Source organism: Schistocerca nitens, chromosome 7 (assembly GCF_023898315.1).
Source record: "Schistocerca nitens isolate TAMUIC-IGC-003100 chromosome 7, iqSchNite1.1, whole genome shotgun sequence".
In the NCBI taxonomy this organism is placed as follows: Eukaryota; Metazoa; Arthropoda; class Insecta; order Orthoptera; family Acrididae; genus Schistocerca; species Schistocerca nitens.
In genome coordinates this window covers 186,693,309-186,716,483 of record NC_064620.1, presented here as the reverse complement: position 1 = coordinate 186,716,483, position 23,175 = coordinate 186,693,309, and the positions used below count along the sequence as shown (strand labels likewise).

Genomic DNA, 23,175 nt, shown 5'->3' with positions numbered 1-23,175 from the left:
GGTATCAGTGATCATAAGTCAGTGGTTGCATCAATGACTACAAGTGTAATAAGAAATGCCAAGAAAGGAAGGAAAATATATTTGCTTAACAAGAGTGATAGGGCACAAATCGCAGAATATCTGAGTGACCACCATCAAACGTTCATTTCTGAGGAAGAGGATGTGGAACAAAAATGGAAAAAATTCAGAAACATCGTCCAGTACGCCTTAGATAAGTTCGTACCGACTAAGGTCCAAAGCGAGGGGAAAGATCCACCGTGGTATAACAATCATGTACGAAAGGTACTACGGAAACAAAGAAAGCTTCATCATAGGTTTAAGAGTAGTCGAATCATAGCTGATAAGGAAAAGCTGAACGAAGCGAAAAAGAGCGTAAAGAGAGCAATGAGAGAAGCATTCAACGAATTCGAACATAAAACATTGGCAAACAATCTAAACAAGAACCCTAAAAAGTTTTGGTCATATGTAAAATCGGTAAGCGGATCTAAATCCCCTATTCAGTCACTCGTTGACCACGATGGCACCGAAACAGAGGACGACCAAAGAAAGGCAGAAATACTGAATTCAGTGTTCCGAAACTGTTTCACTGCGGAAAATCGTAACACGGTCCCTGACTTCAGCCGTCGCACGGACGCCAAAATGGAAAATATTGAAATAAACGATATCGGAATTGAAAAACAACTGCTATCACTTAGTAGCGGAAAAGCATCCGGACCAGACGAGATACCCTTAAGATTCTACAGTGATTATGCTAAAGAACTTGCCCCCTTTCTATCAGCAATTTATCGTAGATCGCTGGAAGAACGTAAAGTACCTAGCGACTGGAAGAAAGCGCAGGTCGTTCCCATTTTCAAGAGGGGTCATAAATCAGATGCGAATAATTATAGGCCTATTTCGCTTACGTCAATCTGTTGTAGAATAATGGAACATGTTTTGTGTTCTCGTATTATGACGTTCTTAGATAATACAAATCTCCTTCATCATAACCAACATGGATTCCGCAAACAGAGATCATGTGAAACTCAGCTCGCCCTATTTGCCCAAGAAATTCACAGTGCCGTAGACACTGGCGAGCAGATTGATGCCGTATTCCTGGACTTCAGGAAGGCATTTGATACGGTTCCGCACTTACGTTTAGTGAAAAAAATACGAGCTTACGGAATATCGGACCAGGTTTGTGATTGGATTCAGGATTTCCTAGAAGAAAGAACACAACATGTCATTCTTAACGGTTCAAAATCTGCAGATGTAGAGGTAATTTCGGGAGTACCGCAGGGAAGCGTGATAGGACCTTTATTGTTTACAATTTACATAAATGACTTAGTTGACAACATCGGTAGCTCCGTGAGGCTATTTGCAGATGACACGGTTGTCTACAAGAAAGTAGCAACATCAGAAGACTCGTACGTACTCCAGGAGGACCTGCAGAGGATTAATGCATGGTGCGACAGCTGGCAGCTTTCCCTAAACGTAGATAAATGTAATATAATGCGCATACATAGGGGCAGAAATCCATTCCAGTACGATTATGCCATAGGTGGTAAATCATTGGAAGCGGTAACGACCGTAAAATACTTAGGAGTTACTATCCGGAGCGATCTGAAGTGGAATGATCACATAAAACAAATAGTGGGAAAAGCAGGCGCCAGGTTGAGATTCATAGGAAGAATTCTAAGAAAATGTGACTCATCGACGAAAGAAGTAGCTTACAAAACGCTTGTTCGTCCGATTCTTGAGTATTGCTCATCAGTATGGGACCCTTACCAGGTTGGATTAATAGAAGAGATAGACATGATCCAGCGAAAAGCAGCGCGATTCGTCATGGGGACATTTAGTCAGCGCGAGAGCGTTACGGAGATGCTGAACAAGCTCCAATGGCGGACACTTCAAGAAAGGCGTTACGCAATACGGAGAGGTTTATTATCGAAATTACGAGAGAGCACATTCCGGGAAGAGATGGGCAACATATTACTACCGCCCACATATATCTCGCGTAATGATCACAACGAAAAGATCCGAGAAATTAGAGCAAATACGGAGACTTACAAGCAGTCGTTCTTCCCACGCACAATTCGTGAATGGAACAGGGAAGGGGGGATCAGATAGTGGTACAATAAGTACCCTCCGCCACACACCGTAAGGTGGCTCGCGGAGTATAGATGTAGATGTAGATGTAGAACTTTGGCGTTTCAGTAATGCTGCATTTTTCTGAAGACATAACATTTTCGTATAACTGATCTTTCTAATATCAAGCTTGTAGTTTAGTGCAATACTTTCGCAAGCTTACAGGCATTCTGATTTCACTACAATGTTACGGCGCTTTCGACATAAAAGGTTTCTGGGTATGGTACCGCGCCATAATGTATAAAACAACTGCTGCTGAAGAAAAACGTTTCGGCCACGGTTGAAGCGGCCTTCTTCTGGATCTACTGGTGCGTTCTGGCTATGCAGTGTCCCATATATTTTGTTGGTTTTTCTTCAGCAGCAGTAGTTTTATACATTATGACGTGGTACCATACCAAGGAAACTTTTATGTCGACTGATTCTGGTCGTAGAAGCACCGTAATTATATTACGGTGCTTTATTTTAAAACTGCCTTAGGTTATCCTGTTATACGTGCAATTATGCCACTAAAACGCAAACAGAGTTTTTATTGATTATCTGAGGAACCCGGTGTTGCGTGGGTATTTATGTATTCCCACCTTCTATACGTACACTCTTCCTGCCCCCTCTGTCCAGCCCTCCTAACCCGTCTATCTCTCTGTCTCCTGCTCCTCTATGTGTCCATCTCCTTCTCCTCATCCCTCTCTCTGTAAATCTCTCCCTTCCTCTGAGTCTATCCATATCCTAGTCCCCATCTCTCTGTTCATGTCCTACTCTCCGCCCCCCTCTCTCTTTCTCTGTTCTTCACTCCACGATAATGGTAGGGTGGTGGTTTTTAACCCCACAGTATTTCTTTCCACACACTGAGCAATATGTGTACCAAGTTCGATTGAAATCGATACGCAGGCTTAGGAGATGTTGAACATATTCGTATGTGACATGTGACATTCTGAAAACACTGACAAGAAGAAGAGTGAGATGTTATGTGACAAGTCACCACGGAATAACTGCAGGTAACTAGAGGGAGCTTAGAGGGAAATGCTGAAGGAAAAGACAGAGACTAAAATACATTCAACAAATAACTGAAGATGTAGGAACCAAGTGCTACTCTGACGTGAAGAGCCGGCCGCGGTGGTCTAGCGGTTCTGGCGCTGCAGTCCGGAACCGCGGGACTGCTACGGTCGCAGGTTCGAATCCTGCCTCGGGCATGGGTGTGTGTGATGGCCTTAGGTTAGTTAGGTTTAAGTAGTTCTAAGTTCTAGGGGACTTATGACCTAAGATGTTGAGTCCCATTGTGCTCAGAGCCATTTGAACCATTTTGAATCTGACATGAAGAGTTTAACACAGGAGAGGAAGAGGTGGACATGCGTCGTGCCAGTGAGAAGACTGATGAGCCCCTTGCCCCCTCCTCGTCTTCTGAGAAAAGGTAGGCGTGAGTAAATTCAGGACACTGCAAGCGTACCGCTCACACACACACTTATACTCCTGGAAATGGAAAAAAGAACACATTGACACCGGTGTGTCAGACCCACCATACTTGCTCCGGACACTGCGAGAGGGCTGTACAAGCAATGATCACACGCACGGCACAGCGGACACACCAGGAACCGCGGTGTTGGCCGTCGAATGGCGCTAGCTGCGCAGCATTTGTGCACCGCCGCCGTCAGTGTCAGCCAGTTTGCCGTGGCATACGGAGCTCCATCGCAGTCTTTAACACTGGTAGCATGCCGCGACAGCGTGGACGTGAACCGTATGTGCAGTTGACGGACTTTGAGCGAGGGCGTATAGTGGGCATGCGGGAGGCCGGGTGGACGTACCGCCGAATTGCTCAACACGTGGGGCGTGAGGTCTCCACAGTACATCGATGTTGTCGCCAGTGGTCGGCGGAAGGTGCACGTGCCCGTCGACCTGGGACCGGACCGCAGCGACGCACGGATGCACGCCAAGACCGTAGGATCCTACGCAGTGCCGTAGGGGACCGCACCGCCACTTCCCAGCAAATTAGGGACACTGTTGCTCCTGGGGTATCGGCGAGGACCATTCGCAACCGTCTCCATGAAGCTGGGCTACGGTCCCGCACACGGTTAGGCCGTCTTCCGCTCACGCCCCAACATCGTGCAGCCCGCCTCCAGTGGTGTCGCGACAGGCGTGAATGGAGGGACGAATGGAGACGTGTCGTCTTCAGCGATGAGAGTCGCTTCTGCCTTGGTGCCAATGATGGTCGTATGCGTGTTTGGCGCCATGCAGGTGAGCGCCACAATCAGGACTGCATACGACCGAGGCACACAGGGCCAACACCCGGCGTCATGGTACGGGGAGCGATCTCCTACACTGGCAGTATACCACTGGTGATCGTCGAGGGGACACTGAATAGTGCACGGTACATCCAAACCGTCATCGAACCCATCGTTCTACCATTCCTAGACCGGCAAGGGAACTTGCTGTTCCAACAGGACAATGCACGTCCGCATGTATCCCGTGCCACCCAACGTGCTCTAGAAGGTGTAAGTCAACTACCCTGGCCAGCAAGATCTCCGGATCTGTCCCCCATTGAGCATGTTTGGGACTGGATGAAGCGTCGTCTCACGCGGTCTGCACGTCCAGCACGAACGCTGGTCCAACTGAGGCGCCAGGTGGAAATGGCATGGCAAGCCGTTCCACAGGACTACATCCAGCATCTCTACGATCGTCTCCATGGGAGAATAGCAGCCTGCATTGCTGCGAAAGGTGGATATACACTGTACTAGTGCCGACATTGTGCATGCTCTGTTGCCTGTGTCTATGTGCCTGTGGTTCTGTCAGTGTGATCATGTGATGTATCTGACCCCAGGAATGTGTCAATAAAGTTTCCCCTTTCAGGGACAATGAATTCACGGTGTTCTTATTTCAATTTCCAGGAGTGTAGTTACGGGGCAGCGTGTTTTCTTCTCTCTGTTAAGTCGCTTTGTGCTGCCTCACGGCTTGCACGAATCTTGATATTGTCGTGGTGCAGAAAGACAGTGAAGGTTGGGCGAGGGAGGCACGTAAGCGCGTCGGATATAATTGAAATTCTCATCGGGGTGAACGCCTTGTAACAGAGGTGAAGTGATATTTTTCATTTTTACGCCAAGGAGCAGAGCAGATTGTTTAAGATCCAACACATTTCAGAGTCACGGTTCTCTTCAGCCAAATTTCTCTGCAAACTGGGAGTGGAGAGGGAAGGAATCCAAACTGCGAATATTTGAAAGAGAACTTCCAGAGCCAGGAATCGTGCAGAGCTGTAGAGTGGATGTTGAGCAGGTTTAAGATACTAAAATGTTTTTCGACTGCGGGGGATTCATTCAGGGTACTGAACTCATGTTAACTAATTTCACGAAATAATTAACTCAGTTCACTGACAATGAAGTTACCCAGATAGAAAGACAGGATTGTGACGTGTAAAATGAATATGACTTAGTTTCAGGTGATGGGAGTTATTAAATGATGCTTTGAGAAATGAAGCGAACCCGCCCGAACTCTTGTGAGAGCTAAAGCACCCTTTCCGGACGAGGAACTGCGCTGGCCCCGGATCGAGGAAGCCTGCTGGGTTAACGACGAGAGCGCGTGTGCCGGGTAACCTGGATGTGGATTTTAGGCGGTTTCCCACAACCATGTGATTGCCACGTCGGTACTCACATCCTGCCTCACACGATTAGCAAAAATTTCCAAAACATTCTCGCACTTTCAGATGGATAACGCTAGGTGCAGACAGATGAGGTACAAACATTCCGTTCAGGGAGGGAAGAGGTGACGACAGTAATAGCATCGATCCTACCTACTGCCACTGCAAAAACCAGAATCGGTTGCCGACCCCCTCTTATACGGGGTAAGGTCAGGAAAAAGAAGGAGAAGAATATTTTCAAAGTAAAGCCATGAATACTGTACTTGTTCTTGTTTTAAGTTGTCCTCCCACTGAGGGCAAGCTGTCACTAATAGCAACAAATGTGATCTGTGCGCGATTACGCCACTGCTAATCACTTAATTCAGTGCCTAAATTTTGTCGATACAATATCCTCCTTCGATTACCTAAAGTGGAATAAAATGTTCATGAACCTAATAACTTTGTGGTAAAAGAACAGAAACTGAAAAATATTCTGCGTCATCCACAAAAGCGAAGTGGGAGTAAGTAATTTCAAAATTAAGAAACACACGTTCATGTTAAAATGGGCAGGGTTGCGGTTCTTCACCATTGGTGTTTAACTTGTTTGTAGAAGAAGCAATGCTGCATGTGAAAGAGCATATTGGAAAATGAATAAAAGAATACAAATGCTAGAGGGGCAGACACCAACGCTAAGGTTCGCAGACGATATTACTCTTATGCGAGGATATAAGGGATGATATAGAAGGCCTCCTGAAAGGATTAGACATTGTAATTCTCACGGAACATGGTCTAAGGAAAGAAAAAGAGCGGAGTTGATTAAGGGTAGGAGAAAGGGGAATTACGACAAGGCTGGGAAAGACAAGACCATAGTGAGAGAATTTACGATGAAAAAGAAAGTTAAAACACACGTTCATGTTAAAACGGACAGGGTTGCGGTTCTTCACCATTGGTGTTTAACTTGTTTGTAGAAGAAGTAATGCTGCATGTGAAAGAGCATATTGGAAAATGAATAAAAGAATACAAATGCTAGAGGGGCAGACACCAACGCTAAGGTTCGCAGACGATATTACTCTTATGCGAGGATATAAGGGATGATATAGAAGGCCTCCTGAAAGGATTAGACATTGTAATTCTCACGGAACATGGTCTAAGGAAAGAAAATGAGCGGAGTTAATTAAGGGTAGGAGAAAGGGGAATAACGACAAGGCTGGGAAAGACAAGACCATAGTGAGAGAATTTACGATGAAAAAGAAAGTTAAAACACACGTTCATGTTAAAACGGACAGGGTTGCGGTTCTTCACCATTGGTGTTTAACTTGTTTGTAGAAGAAGTAATGCTGCATGTGAAAGAGCATATTGGAAAATGAATAAAAGAATACAAATGCTAGAGGGGCAGACACCAACGCTAAGGTTCGCAGACGATATTACTCTTATGCGAGGATATAAGGGATGATATAGAAGGCCTCCTGAAAGGATTAGACATTGTAATTCTCACGGAACATGGTCTAAGGAAAGAAAATGAGCGGAGTTAATTAAGGGTAGGAGAAAGGGGAATAACGACAAGGCTGGGAAAGACAAGACCATAGTGAGAGAATTTACGATGAAAAAGAAAGTTAAAACACACGTTCATGTTGAAACGGACAGGGTTGCGGTTCTTCACCATTGGTGTTTAACTTGTTTGTAGAAGAAGTAATGCTGCATGTGAAAGAGCATATTGGAAAATGAATAAAAGAATACAAATGCTAGAGGGGCAGACACCAACGCTAAGGTTCGCAGACGATATTACTCTTATGCGAGGATATAAGGGATGATATAGAAGGCCTCCTGAAAGGATTAGACATTGTAATTCTCACGGAACATGGTCTAAGGAAAGAAAATGAGCGGAGTTAATTAAGGGTAGGAGAAAGGGGAATAACGACAAGGCTGGGAAAGACAAGACCATAGTGAGAGAATTTACGATGAAAAAGAAAGTTAAAAAACACGTTCATGTTAAAACGGACAGGGTTGCGGTTCTTCACCATTGGTGTTTAACTTGTTTGTAGAAGAAGTAATGCTGCATGTGAAAGAACATATTGGACAATGAATAAGAGAATACAAATGCAAGAGGGACAGAATGCTAGAGGGACAGACACCAACGATAAGGTTCGCAGACGATATTACCCTTATGCGAGGATATAAGGGATGATATAGAAGGCCTCCTGAAAGGATTAGACATTGTAATTCTCACAGAACATCGTCTAAGGAAAGAAAAAGAGCGGAGTTGATTAAGGGTAGGAGAAAGAGGAATAACGACAAGGCTGGGAAAGACAAGACCATAGTGAGAGAATTTACGATGAAAAAGAAAGTTACACAAAATTCATGAAGTAAGAAACCCACATTTTAAATTAAAGAATTCTAGTAGCATCAGATGCCAGTAAGAGGTACCTGGAAGCATTTTAAATAGGTCTCCTCCAGAAAATATAAAAATTGGGTAGGCAGATAAGTACGAAATGAAGAAATACAACAGAATATAGACAAGAGAAGAAGTCTATGGAGAACCCTTTCCTAAAGAATGCGCTCCTCGTGGGACATCTGGTACAGCATACATGAAACCTTATGGATGAAACAAGTGGAGGGAAAATTGTAGGGGCGGACAAAGACCAGATTATAGAGCATGTTGAGCGTAGTGGTTTTTTGGAGAAGAGGTCAACACAAGAAATCAAAAAATGGGGAAGAGGAACAAACCGACCGAGAGAATGATACTGTGAGTTACACAGCGAAATGATTCTATAGTTATAAGGCTAGAGTTAAGAGGTTGAATGTTTGCAGACATGCTGAGGATACGTTAACTTGACGTTACTTTTATCATTAATTGTTATTTCAGTTATATGAGAAAAAAAAAAAACGAATAATTGCATCTTGAATACCTAACATCAGGAAGATTTCAGGGAAAGGTACATTTGGGTAAGTGAAATCCAGAGGCCTTCCAAAGCCGTCAGATGTCAGCCTAAGACGATTTACGTTAGAAGGATGTTTCCTAGCCGAATTTTTGTACCCACAAAATGTTCCGCTAACGATAATACGGTTGCCACAGAAATGTGAAGGACGTAAGTTATTGTTGGTTTTCAATTATAAGGATGCTCAAATTGTAATGTTTTCAAAAAACATTGCTATGGGATTTAACTGTATGCAATACTCAAGTAATTAAAATTGGAACGGTACGCTGAGAACTCTTGAAAAAATTACGTTATGTCTATTACTGTGATGTGTGCATTATGTTACTAAATAGAAATGGATCAGTTGCTTGATCGAAGCGAATTTCCCCGTCCAGCCGGCAATTACAGAGTTCTGAAAAATGTGTTCATTAAGTTAACGTGTGATCTACATTTGTGTTACAAAGTATTTCGAAAAGCATTTGTGTAACTGCAACAGAGGGGCTTGTATCTTTCTTTCCTATATCTCTCTGTCCTAATTGTCACCATAATTAATAACAGTGCCTGGCGAAAATACTGTATTCCGCAGAAAAAAGACCTGATTGACCATCTGCACGCCAAACAAATTACTGATTATGCGACAATATTTACTACCCGTACGCACACAGCTAATTAATCAGAATTCGTTAAAACTTCAGATAAAATATCATTAGCAGTTTCCTCTAAATAATTTTCAAAACACGTTTTTTCGAATACGTGGAACGGAGTAAGTAACATGAATTCATATACCGACATGTATCTCCCATATTCCAACTAATTGTGTGTTTCGGTAAAAGTGCGTATTTTCCTTGTAGCTAATCGATTTCGCAGCAACACTGTTTACAATGCCTGGAAGAAGATCGATGAATAGTTCAAAATTTTCATACAGAGCATGTTTGTTGTGACATGTGCGGAATTATAAGCAATCGAATCTTCTGAAACTATACCTCACAGATCTCTTTGGCCTACTAAATTTTTAACCTAACATTACAACCAAACAGATTCCAGGAGGGGTTTCCAGTCTTCATTGCAATCCAACAGTTCAACTGCGAACGGATAGGAGTGATGGTGCAACGTTTAAGGCAATGCATTTGTATTTCAAAGAAACCAAGTACAAATAGCCCGTTAACGACCTTAATTCTTACGTAAATTTGCTTATATGTTTCACAAGAATAATTGAACAGGTATTTAAAGTTTCGAACAAAGTAGTAGGATTTGTAATGGTACTGAGTCTCTATCTCCATTCTGAAACTAACATTTGCTAATCTTCTTACTCGTCAAGAAAAGACATGTTTAATACGTAGTGTTCTTTAATGTGTTTACATAATTAAGCATTTCACATCACGTAAAATATTTTCGACCGGGCCAGTAAATACGTTAGAAAATTTTTCAAGAACTGACCGAAATGTAATACATTTTTACAAGTCTGGTGCAGTTTGTTTGTACCAGGAAGTAGTACGAACCCTTGATCCGTTTACTGACTCTCTTACTTCTCAGACTTGTTCAGTGAAAGGCACTTATTCCGAGAAATGCAAGACCCATTAAATATTGTGCAGTGAAACTGTCTATTGCCACCCACGCCAATATGCCAAAATATCACAATGGTAACGAAAACTGAGATGTTCAAATGTGTGTGAATTCCTAAGGGACCAAACTGCTGAGGTCATCGGTCCCTAGAATTACACACTACTTAAAGTAACTTAAACGAACTTATGCTAAGAACAACACACATACCTGTACCTAAGGGAGGATTCGAACCTACGGCGGAGGTGCCGCGCAGTCCGTGACATGGCGCCTCAAACCGCGTGGCCACTCCGCGCGGCCAAACTGAGATAAATCAATGACATTTCATCAACATGCACAGTAATTTCACTGACCAATAAACGATGTGCCCTAGTCGACACCATTGTTGGTGAAGTAGCTGTTATAAAGGATCCCTAGAAACAATATCGCATTAAGGTTTCATTGCATTCCTGATGAATTTAATTCTAGACCGTAAGCGATCCTAGCAATTCAGCGTTACTGGCTACTGAACGAAAGTTACGAGTCACTACCCGCCATGCAAATGGGTGATGAAAAGTAGTGCTTCCAAATTTTTTATGTGAAAGCACTTACTGATTTTTAAATAAAACCAGCTATATTAATATTCTAAATCTTTATTTTTAATGTCGACATACCTATTTTTCAGCACAGTCACGAACACATTTCTCCACCGAGAGGCCGGTTTATCGATACTGTCACTCTACAGTGTTTGAATCTGTTGACGGGGCCACAACGTCTCCTTTGGTTGCACCGCTTTTTCACAGTCAAACAGAAGTCCTCGAAGATGTCCTTTAAAATTTTTAAACGGATAAAAATCAGATGGATGCAAGTCGCATCCGTATGTAGAATGATCATTGACAGTGAAACCAAGGCGTCGGTTTTTTGCAGACGTCACAGCACTCGTGTAAGTGTTGGCACTGCCAAGCTGAACGACAGGGTGCTTCAAGTGAGGATGAATTCTTCAAATTCGCGGTTTCAAGTTTTGAGGGTTTCGCTGTACATCGACTTAGTTTCATTACACAACGCTATGTGAAATGCTACAATTTGGAACCGTTTAGAGACAGATGGTTGCAACTTGCGTCAACCGAGTAATGTGCATGAGATGTAACACTACATTCGGTATTGAGATCAGAGAAAAAATTCGGCGGCATTATTTTCAGCACGCCCTCATACACCATACCGGACATGTTCAGTGAGTGACACGCCAAATGAATGCACAGGAAGTCAGTATCAATCAGAATGAGATCGTGGCTACGCCTAGTAATTTCTGTGCTAGAAGTATAGAATTGAAATTCAGCTATGTTGAATGAAAATACGCTTAGATTTAGCCATTAATACTCTTCTGATTCGGCGTTCCTAGCGACAATGACTCCTATTCGCATCATCTGGGACCGCTCCTCATACTCAACGGTAACCAGATCATCAGGCTATGTGTTTGGCCGGTTCCAAGATGACTAATTAAATTAGAAAGTGGGTGATCACTCTTACTTTGTCTCACTCGTATTATACTTCACTATTGTCTACATCATACGCGAATAATCAAAAACACCATCTTTTACCACTCAATACACCGTTGCTTGTTCTGAAAAGCAATTGGCGACTGATGGCTTACATGACTTGATATCCCGTGCTGTCTACCGTTCCAAAGTCCTTAATGCATTCTATGATCGCTGCACTTCACCATTGTCTGTCTACACTTTCCATAGTTTCGAATAATATGTCAGCATATCTGCCTTGGATTACTGAGCAACCCTATGTTCAAAGTACCACACTCAAAGACGCTTTTAAAATGTATCCTAATTGTTTAATGAACTTACAAATAAAAAAAAGAAGAAGGTCGAACAGATACGATACGACCAGCTGGAGTTACCGCCAGAAGACGTAGCTTGTTGATGCTACTCACATTATTTGAAGGACTCTACATGCAATGTGAAAACCGAGCAGCTACCAACCTGACTGCTATAATCGTTATCCCAGATAACAGAACTAACCTGATCGCATCATCTTCTAAAAATATGTGGCCCACTCAAAGGGATCTAATAAAGTATATTTCAAAGATCCAGACACGTACTACAGGATCTGTCCTTGTCCAATACCAAGTTCTACCCCATTTCTAATGACTTTGTGGTTCAATAAATGTTAAATCCTGTTTCTCCTTCTTACTAGCTTGTGAAGTTCTAGTATTAAATTTAATGATTCACTAAAGGCTTACGGCACATACATTTTTCTTCCTCTCACCACAACAGCAAGCGAAAGAGTGTGATGCCGTTACAGAACTGTAACGTTTTCCAGCAAAAGCCCCCAGCAGTCAGAAAGTGCGCCAATTGGATTTTCAATCTTTATTAACCTGACTGATAGCAAAGGGAAACCTTACGAGTGATTTGACAGGAGCTTCATATTGAAAAGTATCACCACAGCTTTATTAAAGTATATTTAGTATGACACGACCGGTTTAGTTGAATGAACGTCACACGATGTATCTAGAAAACTAATTGTCTTGTCATGAGATCAACACTCCTCTGTGAAGATTTGTTACGAATCGTGTTAACAGCGTCGCTTGATATTCATTGAACGAAACCGGTAGTGACACAATAAATGTACCTCAGTACAGATGTGGTGATTCTAGTTAGTGTTAGCACGAATCAACTGTGGATCTCAAGCTGACCAGGAATGTATGATCAGAGCTGGTGAAAAAAGCAAAAACATATTTACAGGCATAGAAGGCAATACCGATTACATTTTCGACATAAACTTGAATGGTCTTCTGATGAGCGTTGAGAAAAACCACAGGATTTACTTGTGTCTTCAACTACCATATTTTTCACCGAGAGGTTCCATCTTGTGCTTCTCTGTAGATCGTTTTGCATTGTCTATAGGCGCCGTAGTCAAAACAACAATGTGTTACTCGTGAGGTCGGCTCCATGTTTGTAGGAATAGGTCTGAAAGATAAATAAGTGGAACTGCACGTGTATGGCTATATAGCGAAAATTTTCCCTTCACAGCGACCAAGGCAGATATTACAATAATGTTAATGCTACAGTTTCGGTCATAAATTCTGCATCGTACCCACTTTATATTCGAACAAAGAAGTTCAAAGAAGAAGATATTTTTAATAACTCAACATCTGCCAGTAGAAAAATATCGTCATGGATAACCAACATTTTTAGTAGGGTAATAAACTAACTACCTCAGAAGGAGAAATATCTGAAAGCTCTAGAAGAAAATTGTGATCACTTGAAATTCGTTATTATCTTACTAGCTGGCAGCTGTTGACTGGGAGACACACACGATTACAAAGTATACCAGGGGCAACGATTTCTTTGCTACTTAGGTTGGCGCTTTACCTTAAATTTATTTTCAACAGGACCGACGAATGTTGTTAAGTCCTTAGAACACATTATAATGCATCATTTCAGTTGCTTTATTTACTATTGGTTCCTGAAACATTCTATATAGTCTTTTGTTGGATAACTGACGTGTATACTGACGCGTCTGCCAGTTTGGAGTCTTCAAAATTTCCGTGACTCCCTCTCGTGACTCAAACAAAACTGCTACCATCCTAGGCGCCTGTCTTTCTATACATTAAATACCCCTGTTAGTCCTATTTCGTAATCGTCGCATATACCTTAGGAATATTGTAAGATGGGAGAATTGGTGATCTGTGAACAGTGCCCATACGAGAACTGTCACAGCTATCGGATTTCATTAATGTAAGGAGGGCCATGCGTACCAAATTTTACTAACGTAACAAGAGTCATGGCTTTAAGTTGCTAGCAATGTAAGAAGACCAGTAATGCGTGTGGCATACGGCCAGCGGAAAGTGCAGTGAGCCTGTCAACACGCATAAGTGGAAGTGGTGCATCATATCCCTGAAATTGCTCGAGCGATGTGCCTGCATAGAACAACAGTAGCAACAGACAGATAACAGAGACAAACGCAGAAATGCTAGCAAGGCAGCTGTGTTTGAGAATTAAGAGAACCATCAGTAGCATCAGGGGAAATCTACGGTGCTAGAGAAAAAGAAGTCCCGGAAAAAATCAGTATACAAGCGAGTATCGCACAGCATCAAGAGAGACCCAGTCGGAGCTGCTACCAAGATGAAGAGGGGTTACCAGGAAGCAGCTAGTACCACGGCCGAGTCGTTGGTAACAGTTTGTACACTCCAGGGAGGAGAACTGAATTTCCGATAAGTATCCAACAACAGTAATCATGTAAGTCTGCAGGCTTTCGTGGCCGTTGTCACTAAAGTTAAAATCATCTGGGTTGTTAGGCCGCGTCATATTTCCTATAAAATAATCGACGTTTCGACCCCTCCGTTGGGATCATCTTCAGGATCTCCCGGTGTCCACTATTGCTAGAACACTGTCAGAGACTAGTGCCGCGTTCTCTTATAAAGGCAGTTTTCCCGCGTTTGTGCTGGAGAAGTGGGAGTATCGGCTAAAATTCTTGTGGCGACCGTTTGTGGGCCATAGTCAAAGGCTACTATTCCTGCACTTATGCAGAAGAAGGGTCCTTATTGGCTAATCTCTTGTACATACTACTGGTGGCCCATTGTCATTGAATAGGAAATCACTATTCCACACGTACGCTGGAGAAGGGTTATTGGTTGAAATTCCTCCTACTGTTATTGCTTGGCCGTCATCATTGGCTATTTTAGAAACGGACAGGGCTAAAGAGGGGAAATGTTTACCTAAAATACACTCCTGGCCCTTAAAATGGCTACACCACAAAGATGACGTGCTACAGACGCGAAATTTAACCGACAGGAAGAAGATGCTGTGATATGCAAATGATTAGCTTTTCAGAGCATTCACACAAGGTTGGCGCCGGTGGAGACACCTACAACGTGCTGACATGAGGAAAGTTTCCAACAGATTTCTCATACGTAAACAGCACTTGACCGGCGTTGCTTGGTGAAACGTTGTTGTGATGCCTCGTGTAAGGACTCCGATTTTAATAAAGGTCGGATTGTAGCCTATCGCGATTGCGGTTTATCGTATCGTAATATTGCTGCTCGACTTGGTCGAGATCCAATGCCTGTTAGCAGAATATGGAATCGGTGAGTTCAGGAGCATAATACGGAACGCCGTGCTGGATCCCAACGGCCTCGTAACACTAGCAGTCGAGATGACAGGTATCTTATCCACATGGCTATAAAAGATCGTGCAGCCACGTCTCGATCCATGAGTCAACAGATGGGGACGTTTGCAAGATAACAACCATCTGCATGAACAGTTCGGCGACGTTTGCAGCAGCATGGACTATCAGCTCGGAGACCATGGCTGCGGTTACCCTTGACGCTGCATCACGGACAGGAGTGCCTGCGATGGTGTACTCAACGACGAACCTGGGTGCATGAATGGCAAACGTAAATTTTTCGGATGAATCCAGGTTCTGTTTACAGCATCATGATGGTCGCATCCGTGTATGGTGACATCGCGGTGAACGCACATTGGAAGCGTGTATTCGTCATCGCCATACTGGCGTATCACCCGGCGTGGTGGTATGGGGTGCCACTGGTTACACGTCTCGGTCACCTCTTGTTCGCATTGACGGCACTTTGAACAGTGGACGTTATATTTCAGATGTGTTACGACCCGTGGCTCTACCCTTCATTCGATCCCTGCGAAACCCCACATTTCAGCAGGATAATGCACGACCGCATATTGCAGGTCCTGTACGGGCCTTCCTGGATTCAGAAAATGTTCGACTGATGCCCGGGCCAGCACATTCTCCAGATACCTCACCAACTGGAAACGTCTGGTCAATGGAGGCCGAGCAACTGGCTCGTCGCAATACGCCAGTCACTACTGTTGATGAACTGTGGTATCGTGTTGAAGCTGCATGGGCAGCTGTACCTGTACACGTCATCCGAGCTCTGTTTGACTCAATGCTCAGGCGTATCAAGGCCGTTATTACGGCTAGAAGCGGTTGTTCAGGGTACTGATTTCTCAGGATCTATGCACCCAAATTGCGTAAAAATGTAATCACATGTCAGTTCTAGTATAATATATTTGTCCAATGAATAACCGTTTATCATCTGCATTTCTTCGTGGTGTAGCAATTTTAATGGACTGTAATGTATTTTTGGCGCCGAGGTGACTTGCCGGGCATGTTTATGTCACTCGCTCGCCGCGGCGGCATGTTCACTTCCTTGATGGTGGGGATCTACGATGCCGGGAGCCTATAGCCATTCTCTCTACTCAAATTATATGCATTCTTGAAAATTTCATCCGCTTCTCGGATCTTTCTTCTATAAAAGTTTATTTCCTTGGCCAGCATGGTGTTCCACTACTGGTCCAATTTACAGTTTGTTTTAGTCGCATGTGCTGTTCGTGTTCCTTAATGTTTTCTATAAATGTTCTTCCGTTTCGCCTATATACACTTTGCCGCAGCCACGTAGGCACCTGCACTGAGGAGTCAATCAAGTGCATTCATTTTCCGTCGGAAAATATATTTTATTTTGTTTTTATTAAAGAAAGATTTTGGATACCCTTTTTCTTTGTTCTGCTTATGTGCTCAGTGACCCCAGAAACGAACGGTAACCTGATGGAGTGAGAAGACGGCTTCTCGTCACTCTTATTAGCGTGATTAATATTCCGCTTAAAAGCCCTGTCGCTTGAAAAACCATCATAGCCATTTTCCTTCCATGTCCTCTTTAAAAACTTCAACTCAAAGTTGTCGTCATCGCTGATACGGAAGCCACGTGAAGACAGTTTGTTGAGCACTGCTTGCTTCTGGACCGGGTGGTGGTGCGAAGTGGCATATACATACCTGTTTGCGTTAGTCGGCTTTTTATACAGTCTGTAACCTATAGTGTTATCAGATCTTCTGTAGACCAACACATCTAGGAAAGGGAGACCAACCCCACTCTCAACCTCCAAGGCAAATTTGATTTTGGGGTGAATTCCATTTAAGAAATTTACCAACGAATCAAACATTTATAGAAGAAAGGTCCAGGAAGCTGTAATTTCAATAGAGAGGACGGCAATAGGCTTCCAGCCGGCCGGGGTGGCCGAGCGATGCTAGCCGCTACAGTCTGGAACCACGCGACCGCTACTGTCGCAGGTTCGAATCCTGCCTTGGGCATGGATGTGTGTGATGTCCTTAGGTTAGTTAGGTTTAAGTAGTTCTAAGTTCTAGGAGACTGATGACCTTAGAAGTTAAGTCCCATAGTGCTCAGAGCCATTTGAAGCAATAGGCTTCCGGCACCGTGGCTCCCCGCCATCAAGGAAGTGAACACGTGGCCAGGCGTGCGAACGACATAAACACCGCGCTGCAAGTCAACTCGGCGGACGAAAACATTCCCCCTCTCCAGCCTCGTCCGTTTCTAATATAGCCAATGATGACGGCCAAGCAATAACAGTAGGAGGAATTTCAACCTATAACCCTTCTCCAGCGTAAGTGTGGAATAGTGCCTTTCTGTCCAATGACGACGGGCCACCAGTAGTATCCGCAAGAGATTGGCCAATAACCACCCTTCTTCTGCATAAGTGCAGGTATACTAGCCTATGACGTTGGCCCACCAATGATCGCCACAAGAATTTTAACCAGTACTCAGACCTCTCCAGCACAAACGCGGGAAAACTGCCCTTTATAAGAGAGCGCGGCACTAGTCTCTGACAATAGAGGACACCCGAAGATCCTGAAGAAATTTCTAGCAGAGGGATCCATACGTCGATTATTTTAGAGGAAATACGACGCTGCCTAACAACCCAGAAGATTTTAACTTTAGTAACAGTGATCATGTTGCATTTTGTGCCTGTCAGTAAAGAACAAGCTCTGTAGAGTTCGTCTTAGTATTAGCAACAAGGAACAGTATATTTTCTGTGTGTCGGAATATAGGAAGGAACTACTGTAGGTAAAGTATTGTGAGAACAGAGTGGTCGGTACTGGCAGCGAAAGATAGAACTGGAAAACCGTAAATTGTTGGAAACGACTAACATAGAGAGTGTTGGGGAGTAATCGTTGTTATGTAAAGATAAGTAATGCAATACGTTTTTTTCCCTTCTCCAATTTCGGCTGACAAAATGCGGAATTTGTTGTGGCTTATCGTTGAATATTCCCACTTCATTCCCTATCGACCCACGAAGTTATGATAGGCGGCAGCGATATACGTAGCCTTCAAAATAGCATCTGTAACGGTGCTGTGTTCCAAGCACAGAGCTGTCACTGAGTGCCTTTTGGTCGAAAACGAGAGCATCGCAGATATTCAAAGGCACTGCAGAATGTCTACGGTGAGCTCGCTGTTAACAAAGGATGGTGAGTCGTTGGGCTAGGCGTCTGCCATTATCGCAACAAAGTCGTGCAAGACAGTCCGATTCCCCGCATGCCGACCGGCCAGCCACAGCAGTGACTCTTGCAATTTTGGAACGTGCGGGAACTCTCATTCGAGTTGAGCGACGGATCACAGTCAATCAGTTTGTTGGACCACTAGGACGTCTCTGTTTGTAGTGCTGCCAAATTGATCCAGTAGTTGGGGTATTCAAAGATATACCCTACAGCGCGGATCTGTTTAGCCACTGAAGGATGCACGCTGCGTAACGTGAATGATGGTGGGTTATTGATGCAGCGAAGCTTTGACTCCGACGTCGGCTAGTACTAGTAGAGTGATACTATGCGGACAGGCAGGCCCTCCCTCTAAGGTGGCGTAATGGGATCACACTGAACGGATATTATGTTAAAAAAATAGCGTTATGTAGTCAAAAGTATGTGTAATAATGTGCTATGTTGGAATCGTGAACAAAACCTACCTTTTTTTTTTAGTGTTTGTATTACTTACTAAACGTTCCTCGTATAAAGCCACTGTAAGACGCCTCTTAGATTAATTGTTCTTAAATATTATCTTTAAGTGCTCGCATCCTTTTTCACTCCCTATAAAGCCCATAAACTTCTCCTCTCTGTCCCAAAATCGCCTGTGCTAAGTATACTAGGAGACTTCCTCCCTCTCCCTTAAAGCTAACTTATCAGACCTCAAGGTACATTATCGCCAAAGTCCTGACTGCACATGGCAGGCCACACCTTCGCCTAAAGCTAATGATAGGACGTGGGCCCCGTTGCAATAGAACGACTGCATCCAGTCAATGACCCAATGACCTGCGTTACCTACGGCTGAGACTATATGATAATTCCATTTCATATCCCACAGACTGTTAGCCTCTGATTATCGTAGGATTGGCTGATACCAGATGCGCCTCACTGGTACTATAATCATAGAGCAGTGCTTTTCTGCGTTTTGTGAAATGCAAAATTTTACATTTTGAACACTGCGTTACTATGAAACCGCATCTAAATTAGGCTGTATACCGGTGCCGTTCTTCAGTAGTACTTTTTTTCCAGGTATTACTTCAATATGTATTACTGCATCATCTGCTAGAAATTTGAGGTGGCTACGAATGCTGCCTTCATCTACGAGTGTGCTTGATACAAGGAATGGTCAGCGTGTTACGTAACGTATTCGTGAGAGTGAAGCTCCTGCCGGCGGCAGCAGCCGGCGTGTCTGACCTACCTTGCGGTCGTTGAGGAACCAGGTGAGGTTGACGGGCGGGCTGGAGGCGGGCGCCGAGCAGTTGGCGCGAAGCGTGTCGCCGACGGCGTAGCGCGGTTTCTCCACGAACATCCGTGGCTCTCCCTCCGGGTGGTCTGCAACACAAAACACAATACGTTACCTCAGCACACTCACGAGAGCCACACACACACCATCTAGTTCTGTGCCACCGCGCAGCATCACAGCCAGAGGGAAAAGGGGCTATCCGAGGCACTAGACACGAGTGATTCACAGTCCTCACACCAGTACCACAATCATCATTGACCCTGCAAAGCAGTTACTATCAGAGACAGACATGAAAAACACGGAGCTATGCAAGCATGCACTATGTATTCTGTGGAAATTATTATAATAATGTGTTTGTAGTACACTAACAGAAATAAATCGCAACATCAAAAAAATAATTAATGCGTCTGGGTAAAATATGGAAGTGATTAACATCGTGAGATCACGAGTTAATGTAAGCGCGTGATAAGCCATTGAAAATGTGAAATGCTGATGCAGTAAGAACCGGTGTAAACACCAGCATGTTTAATGCAAGCATGTAAGCGTGTATCCATTGTGTTATACCGATTGGAACGCCCCCTTTGAAAAACTGTGAATGACTGTACCGCTAAACTTCCACGTTATTTGATAACGTAGCTGACAGTTGAGTAAAACTGAACGTACTCAGACAGTTCTCTCTTTACTTATTGTAATCATCACTGAACTGACACACAATATTTTTTTAGCGCAACACAATCTGAATTTCAATAATCCCTACAAAAGAATGGCCCTGACTAACAATAACCTATACCTTTCATGAATCAGTTACCTCACAAAAATCTTCGTTACTCGAACTACTGCTATACAGCAAGCGCCAATACTGCCAGCTAAATAAAAGATTCTAACTACTGATAGGCATAGTTAGCAAATGAAAGATTTTGATAGAGAACAAACAATGTGTTTACCTTAATAGCGTTCAAAAGTCATGTATACTTTTGTGACATCCAATTAAACAAATTTCCTTTTTCTGACGGACACACATCCAGATCGTCTGCTCAAAACTCTGGCATGTCTCTCTCCACATCCACCACTGCTTGTGGCTCACCTCCAACTGCACAACGCTACGTGCTGTTCACATCCAACAGCCCAACAGCACACAAGCGAATATTCCAACAATGAGTCCAACCAGCTACAGACTGCACACAGCACAGTCAGTGATTTTCATACAGACCGCTACGTGGCGTTACCAACATAAAATTCTAAACAGCCTACTAACAAGATGCCGGATGTCAATTTGTGCGATGGAGTTAATGAATGTTCCACTTGGTCGGTCAGTACAGAGACGGTTAATGCTGGTTGGGGATGACGCTGGAGGCAATATGTCGACGCTCTGTAGAGCACGTTGTGTTACAACAGCTTCATGCTGGCGAGCGTTTTCCTGTTTACCGGATTCGCTTACCAATTTGTTACCAGAGTGCGTGAGATAACCACGAGAGTGCTCCTGGTGTTATACGAAATCGGACCCCACACCATAACTCCAGATGAAGCCCCAGCGTGTCTCGCATGCAAACAGGTTGGTTTCAGGTCCTCAACTGGCCTTCTGACCATCACTGGCGCCGATGCAGAACCAGCGTTCACCAGAAAACACAACAGACCACCACGCAGCCTCCAGTAAGCTCACAAAAAAAAAAAAAAAAAAAAAAAATTCAAATGTGTGTGAAATCTTACGGGACTTAACTGCTAAGGTCATCAGTCCCTAAGCTTACACACTACTTAACCTAAATTGTCCTAAGGACAAACACACACACACACACCCATGCCCGAGGGAGTTCTCGAAAGTGCGCCTGGACCAGCCGCACAGTCCCTGACTTCAGCGCCTTAGACCGCTCGGCTAATCCCGCAGTAAGCTCTCGCTTGACACCAAATGAAGGTGGTTCGGGGTCAGTGGAACGCATCCCACAGGGCGTTTGGCTCGCAGCTGTCCTTGAAGTAGACGATTTTTTACGGTTCGTTGTGTCACTGTGGTGCCCACTGGTGATGAAATTGCTGCTGCAGGTGCAGCACGACAAGTCAGAGCCATATGTCAAACACGACGCTCTCGGTGGTGCCGCATCGCTCTCTTGAGTCCGGTCTTCTTGAGACCATACATTCTCGTGATCACCGCTGCCGGCGTTCAGGGAGAGTGATTACATTCTGGCAAAGTATTTCTGCAGTAATGCAGAAGGAGCATCCAGCTCCACGAAGACGTATTACACGAATTCGTTGAAACTCACTGTGATGTTGATATTGGATTCTTTGTCCCTTCAAAGGCATTCGTGACTGACATCAACTCACTGCGTCCATTCTCAAATAAACTAATGCTCACGACAGTTACAACGTGCTTCTAAAGCAAACCTAATTTATATTCTCATAGTGGCACTTCTAGCGCTACTTTTTATCCGTTGTGAGGTGTCACGGTGGAGAGGTAAGATGTTCACCTGATTTCATATAACTCTGTATCTGAAGGGCAAATACATTCATCCCCTCCCTATTGAGCTGTCACGTGACGAACAATAATTAGCACTGGAAGAAATTATTTGGGCCCAGTTCAAGAGTTGACGCCTTTGTCGTAGTTTATTTTGGTGATAATTTGATCAATAAATATCCCACAAAAATCTATGCCACAGAACAGGATATTAAACTTCGTACCATAACTACAGGAATAATAATCATATTGGGTACCACTATCAGATTTATTATCTTACTACACACAGAAAATTCAATACACAACTTAATGATTCTGTAATATTATAGCCAAAAATAGGTAGCTGAGAAAGAGCTTGTATTTAAGTACGGTCTCCTACTATCTGTTGTGAGCAGTATGAAATTTGAAATACACTAAAAGTCGACTACGCTGTTCCACAGCGATCGAGTAAGATTATTCATCTATAATTTCACAAATGCAGAAATGCAAGGTGTGGCTACAGCAGTATGAAATTTGAAATACACTGAAAGTCTACTACGCTGTGGAACAGCGATCGAGTAAGATTATTCATCTATAATTTCACAAACGCAAAAATGCAAGGTGTGGCTACAGTGTAATGGTGAGCATATCTGAGAGCGTCAGCGGTACTGCGAAAACTTTTGGAGTTGGGTCGGGGATAGACGAGACTGTTGTCAGCAAAGGGTTGCTCCATAGGCTGCGAACAGCACCCGTTTGCTACGTCATAGTGGCAGAGATCGAGTTCTGAGAACGCCCCTCACAATGCACATGCCTGGCGCCGAGATGGCGACCAGTACGCCGTAATCAGTAGAAAACTATTTTGCGAGGTGCCAGCCAGTCGCACCAAACTTCTGCCGGGCCTCTCGTCTGTGATACAAAGGCGAACCGCCGACCGTTCCCCAGGGGTCGCCTCTGTCGGCACCCCGCTATTGTCACCGACAGCCGC

At 43.8% G+C, this 23,175-nt stretch overlaps 1 protein-coding gene across 1 annotated transcript in view; it reads right to left on the bottom strand.

The window, feature by feature from the left end:
• LOC126195305 (uncharacterized) overlaps positions 1 to 23,175 on the bottom strand; it is a gene marked incomplete at its 5' end in the record, with an annotated part of 1,237,647 nt that overhangs the window by 394,703 nt on the left and 819,769 nt on the right. Inside the window, one exon of the mRNA XM_049933865.1 lies at positions 19,724 to 19,857. Coding sequence (XP_049789822.1) covers positions 19,724 to 19,857 — 134 coding nt within the window. The remainder of the gene's footprint in view (positions 1 to 19,723; positions 19,858 to 23,175) is intronic.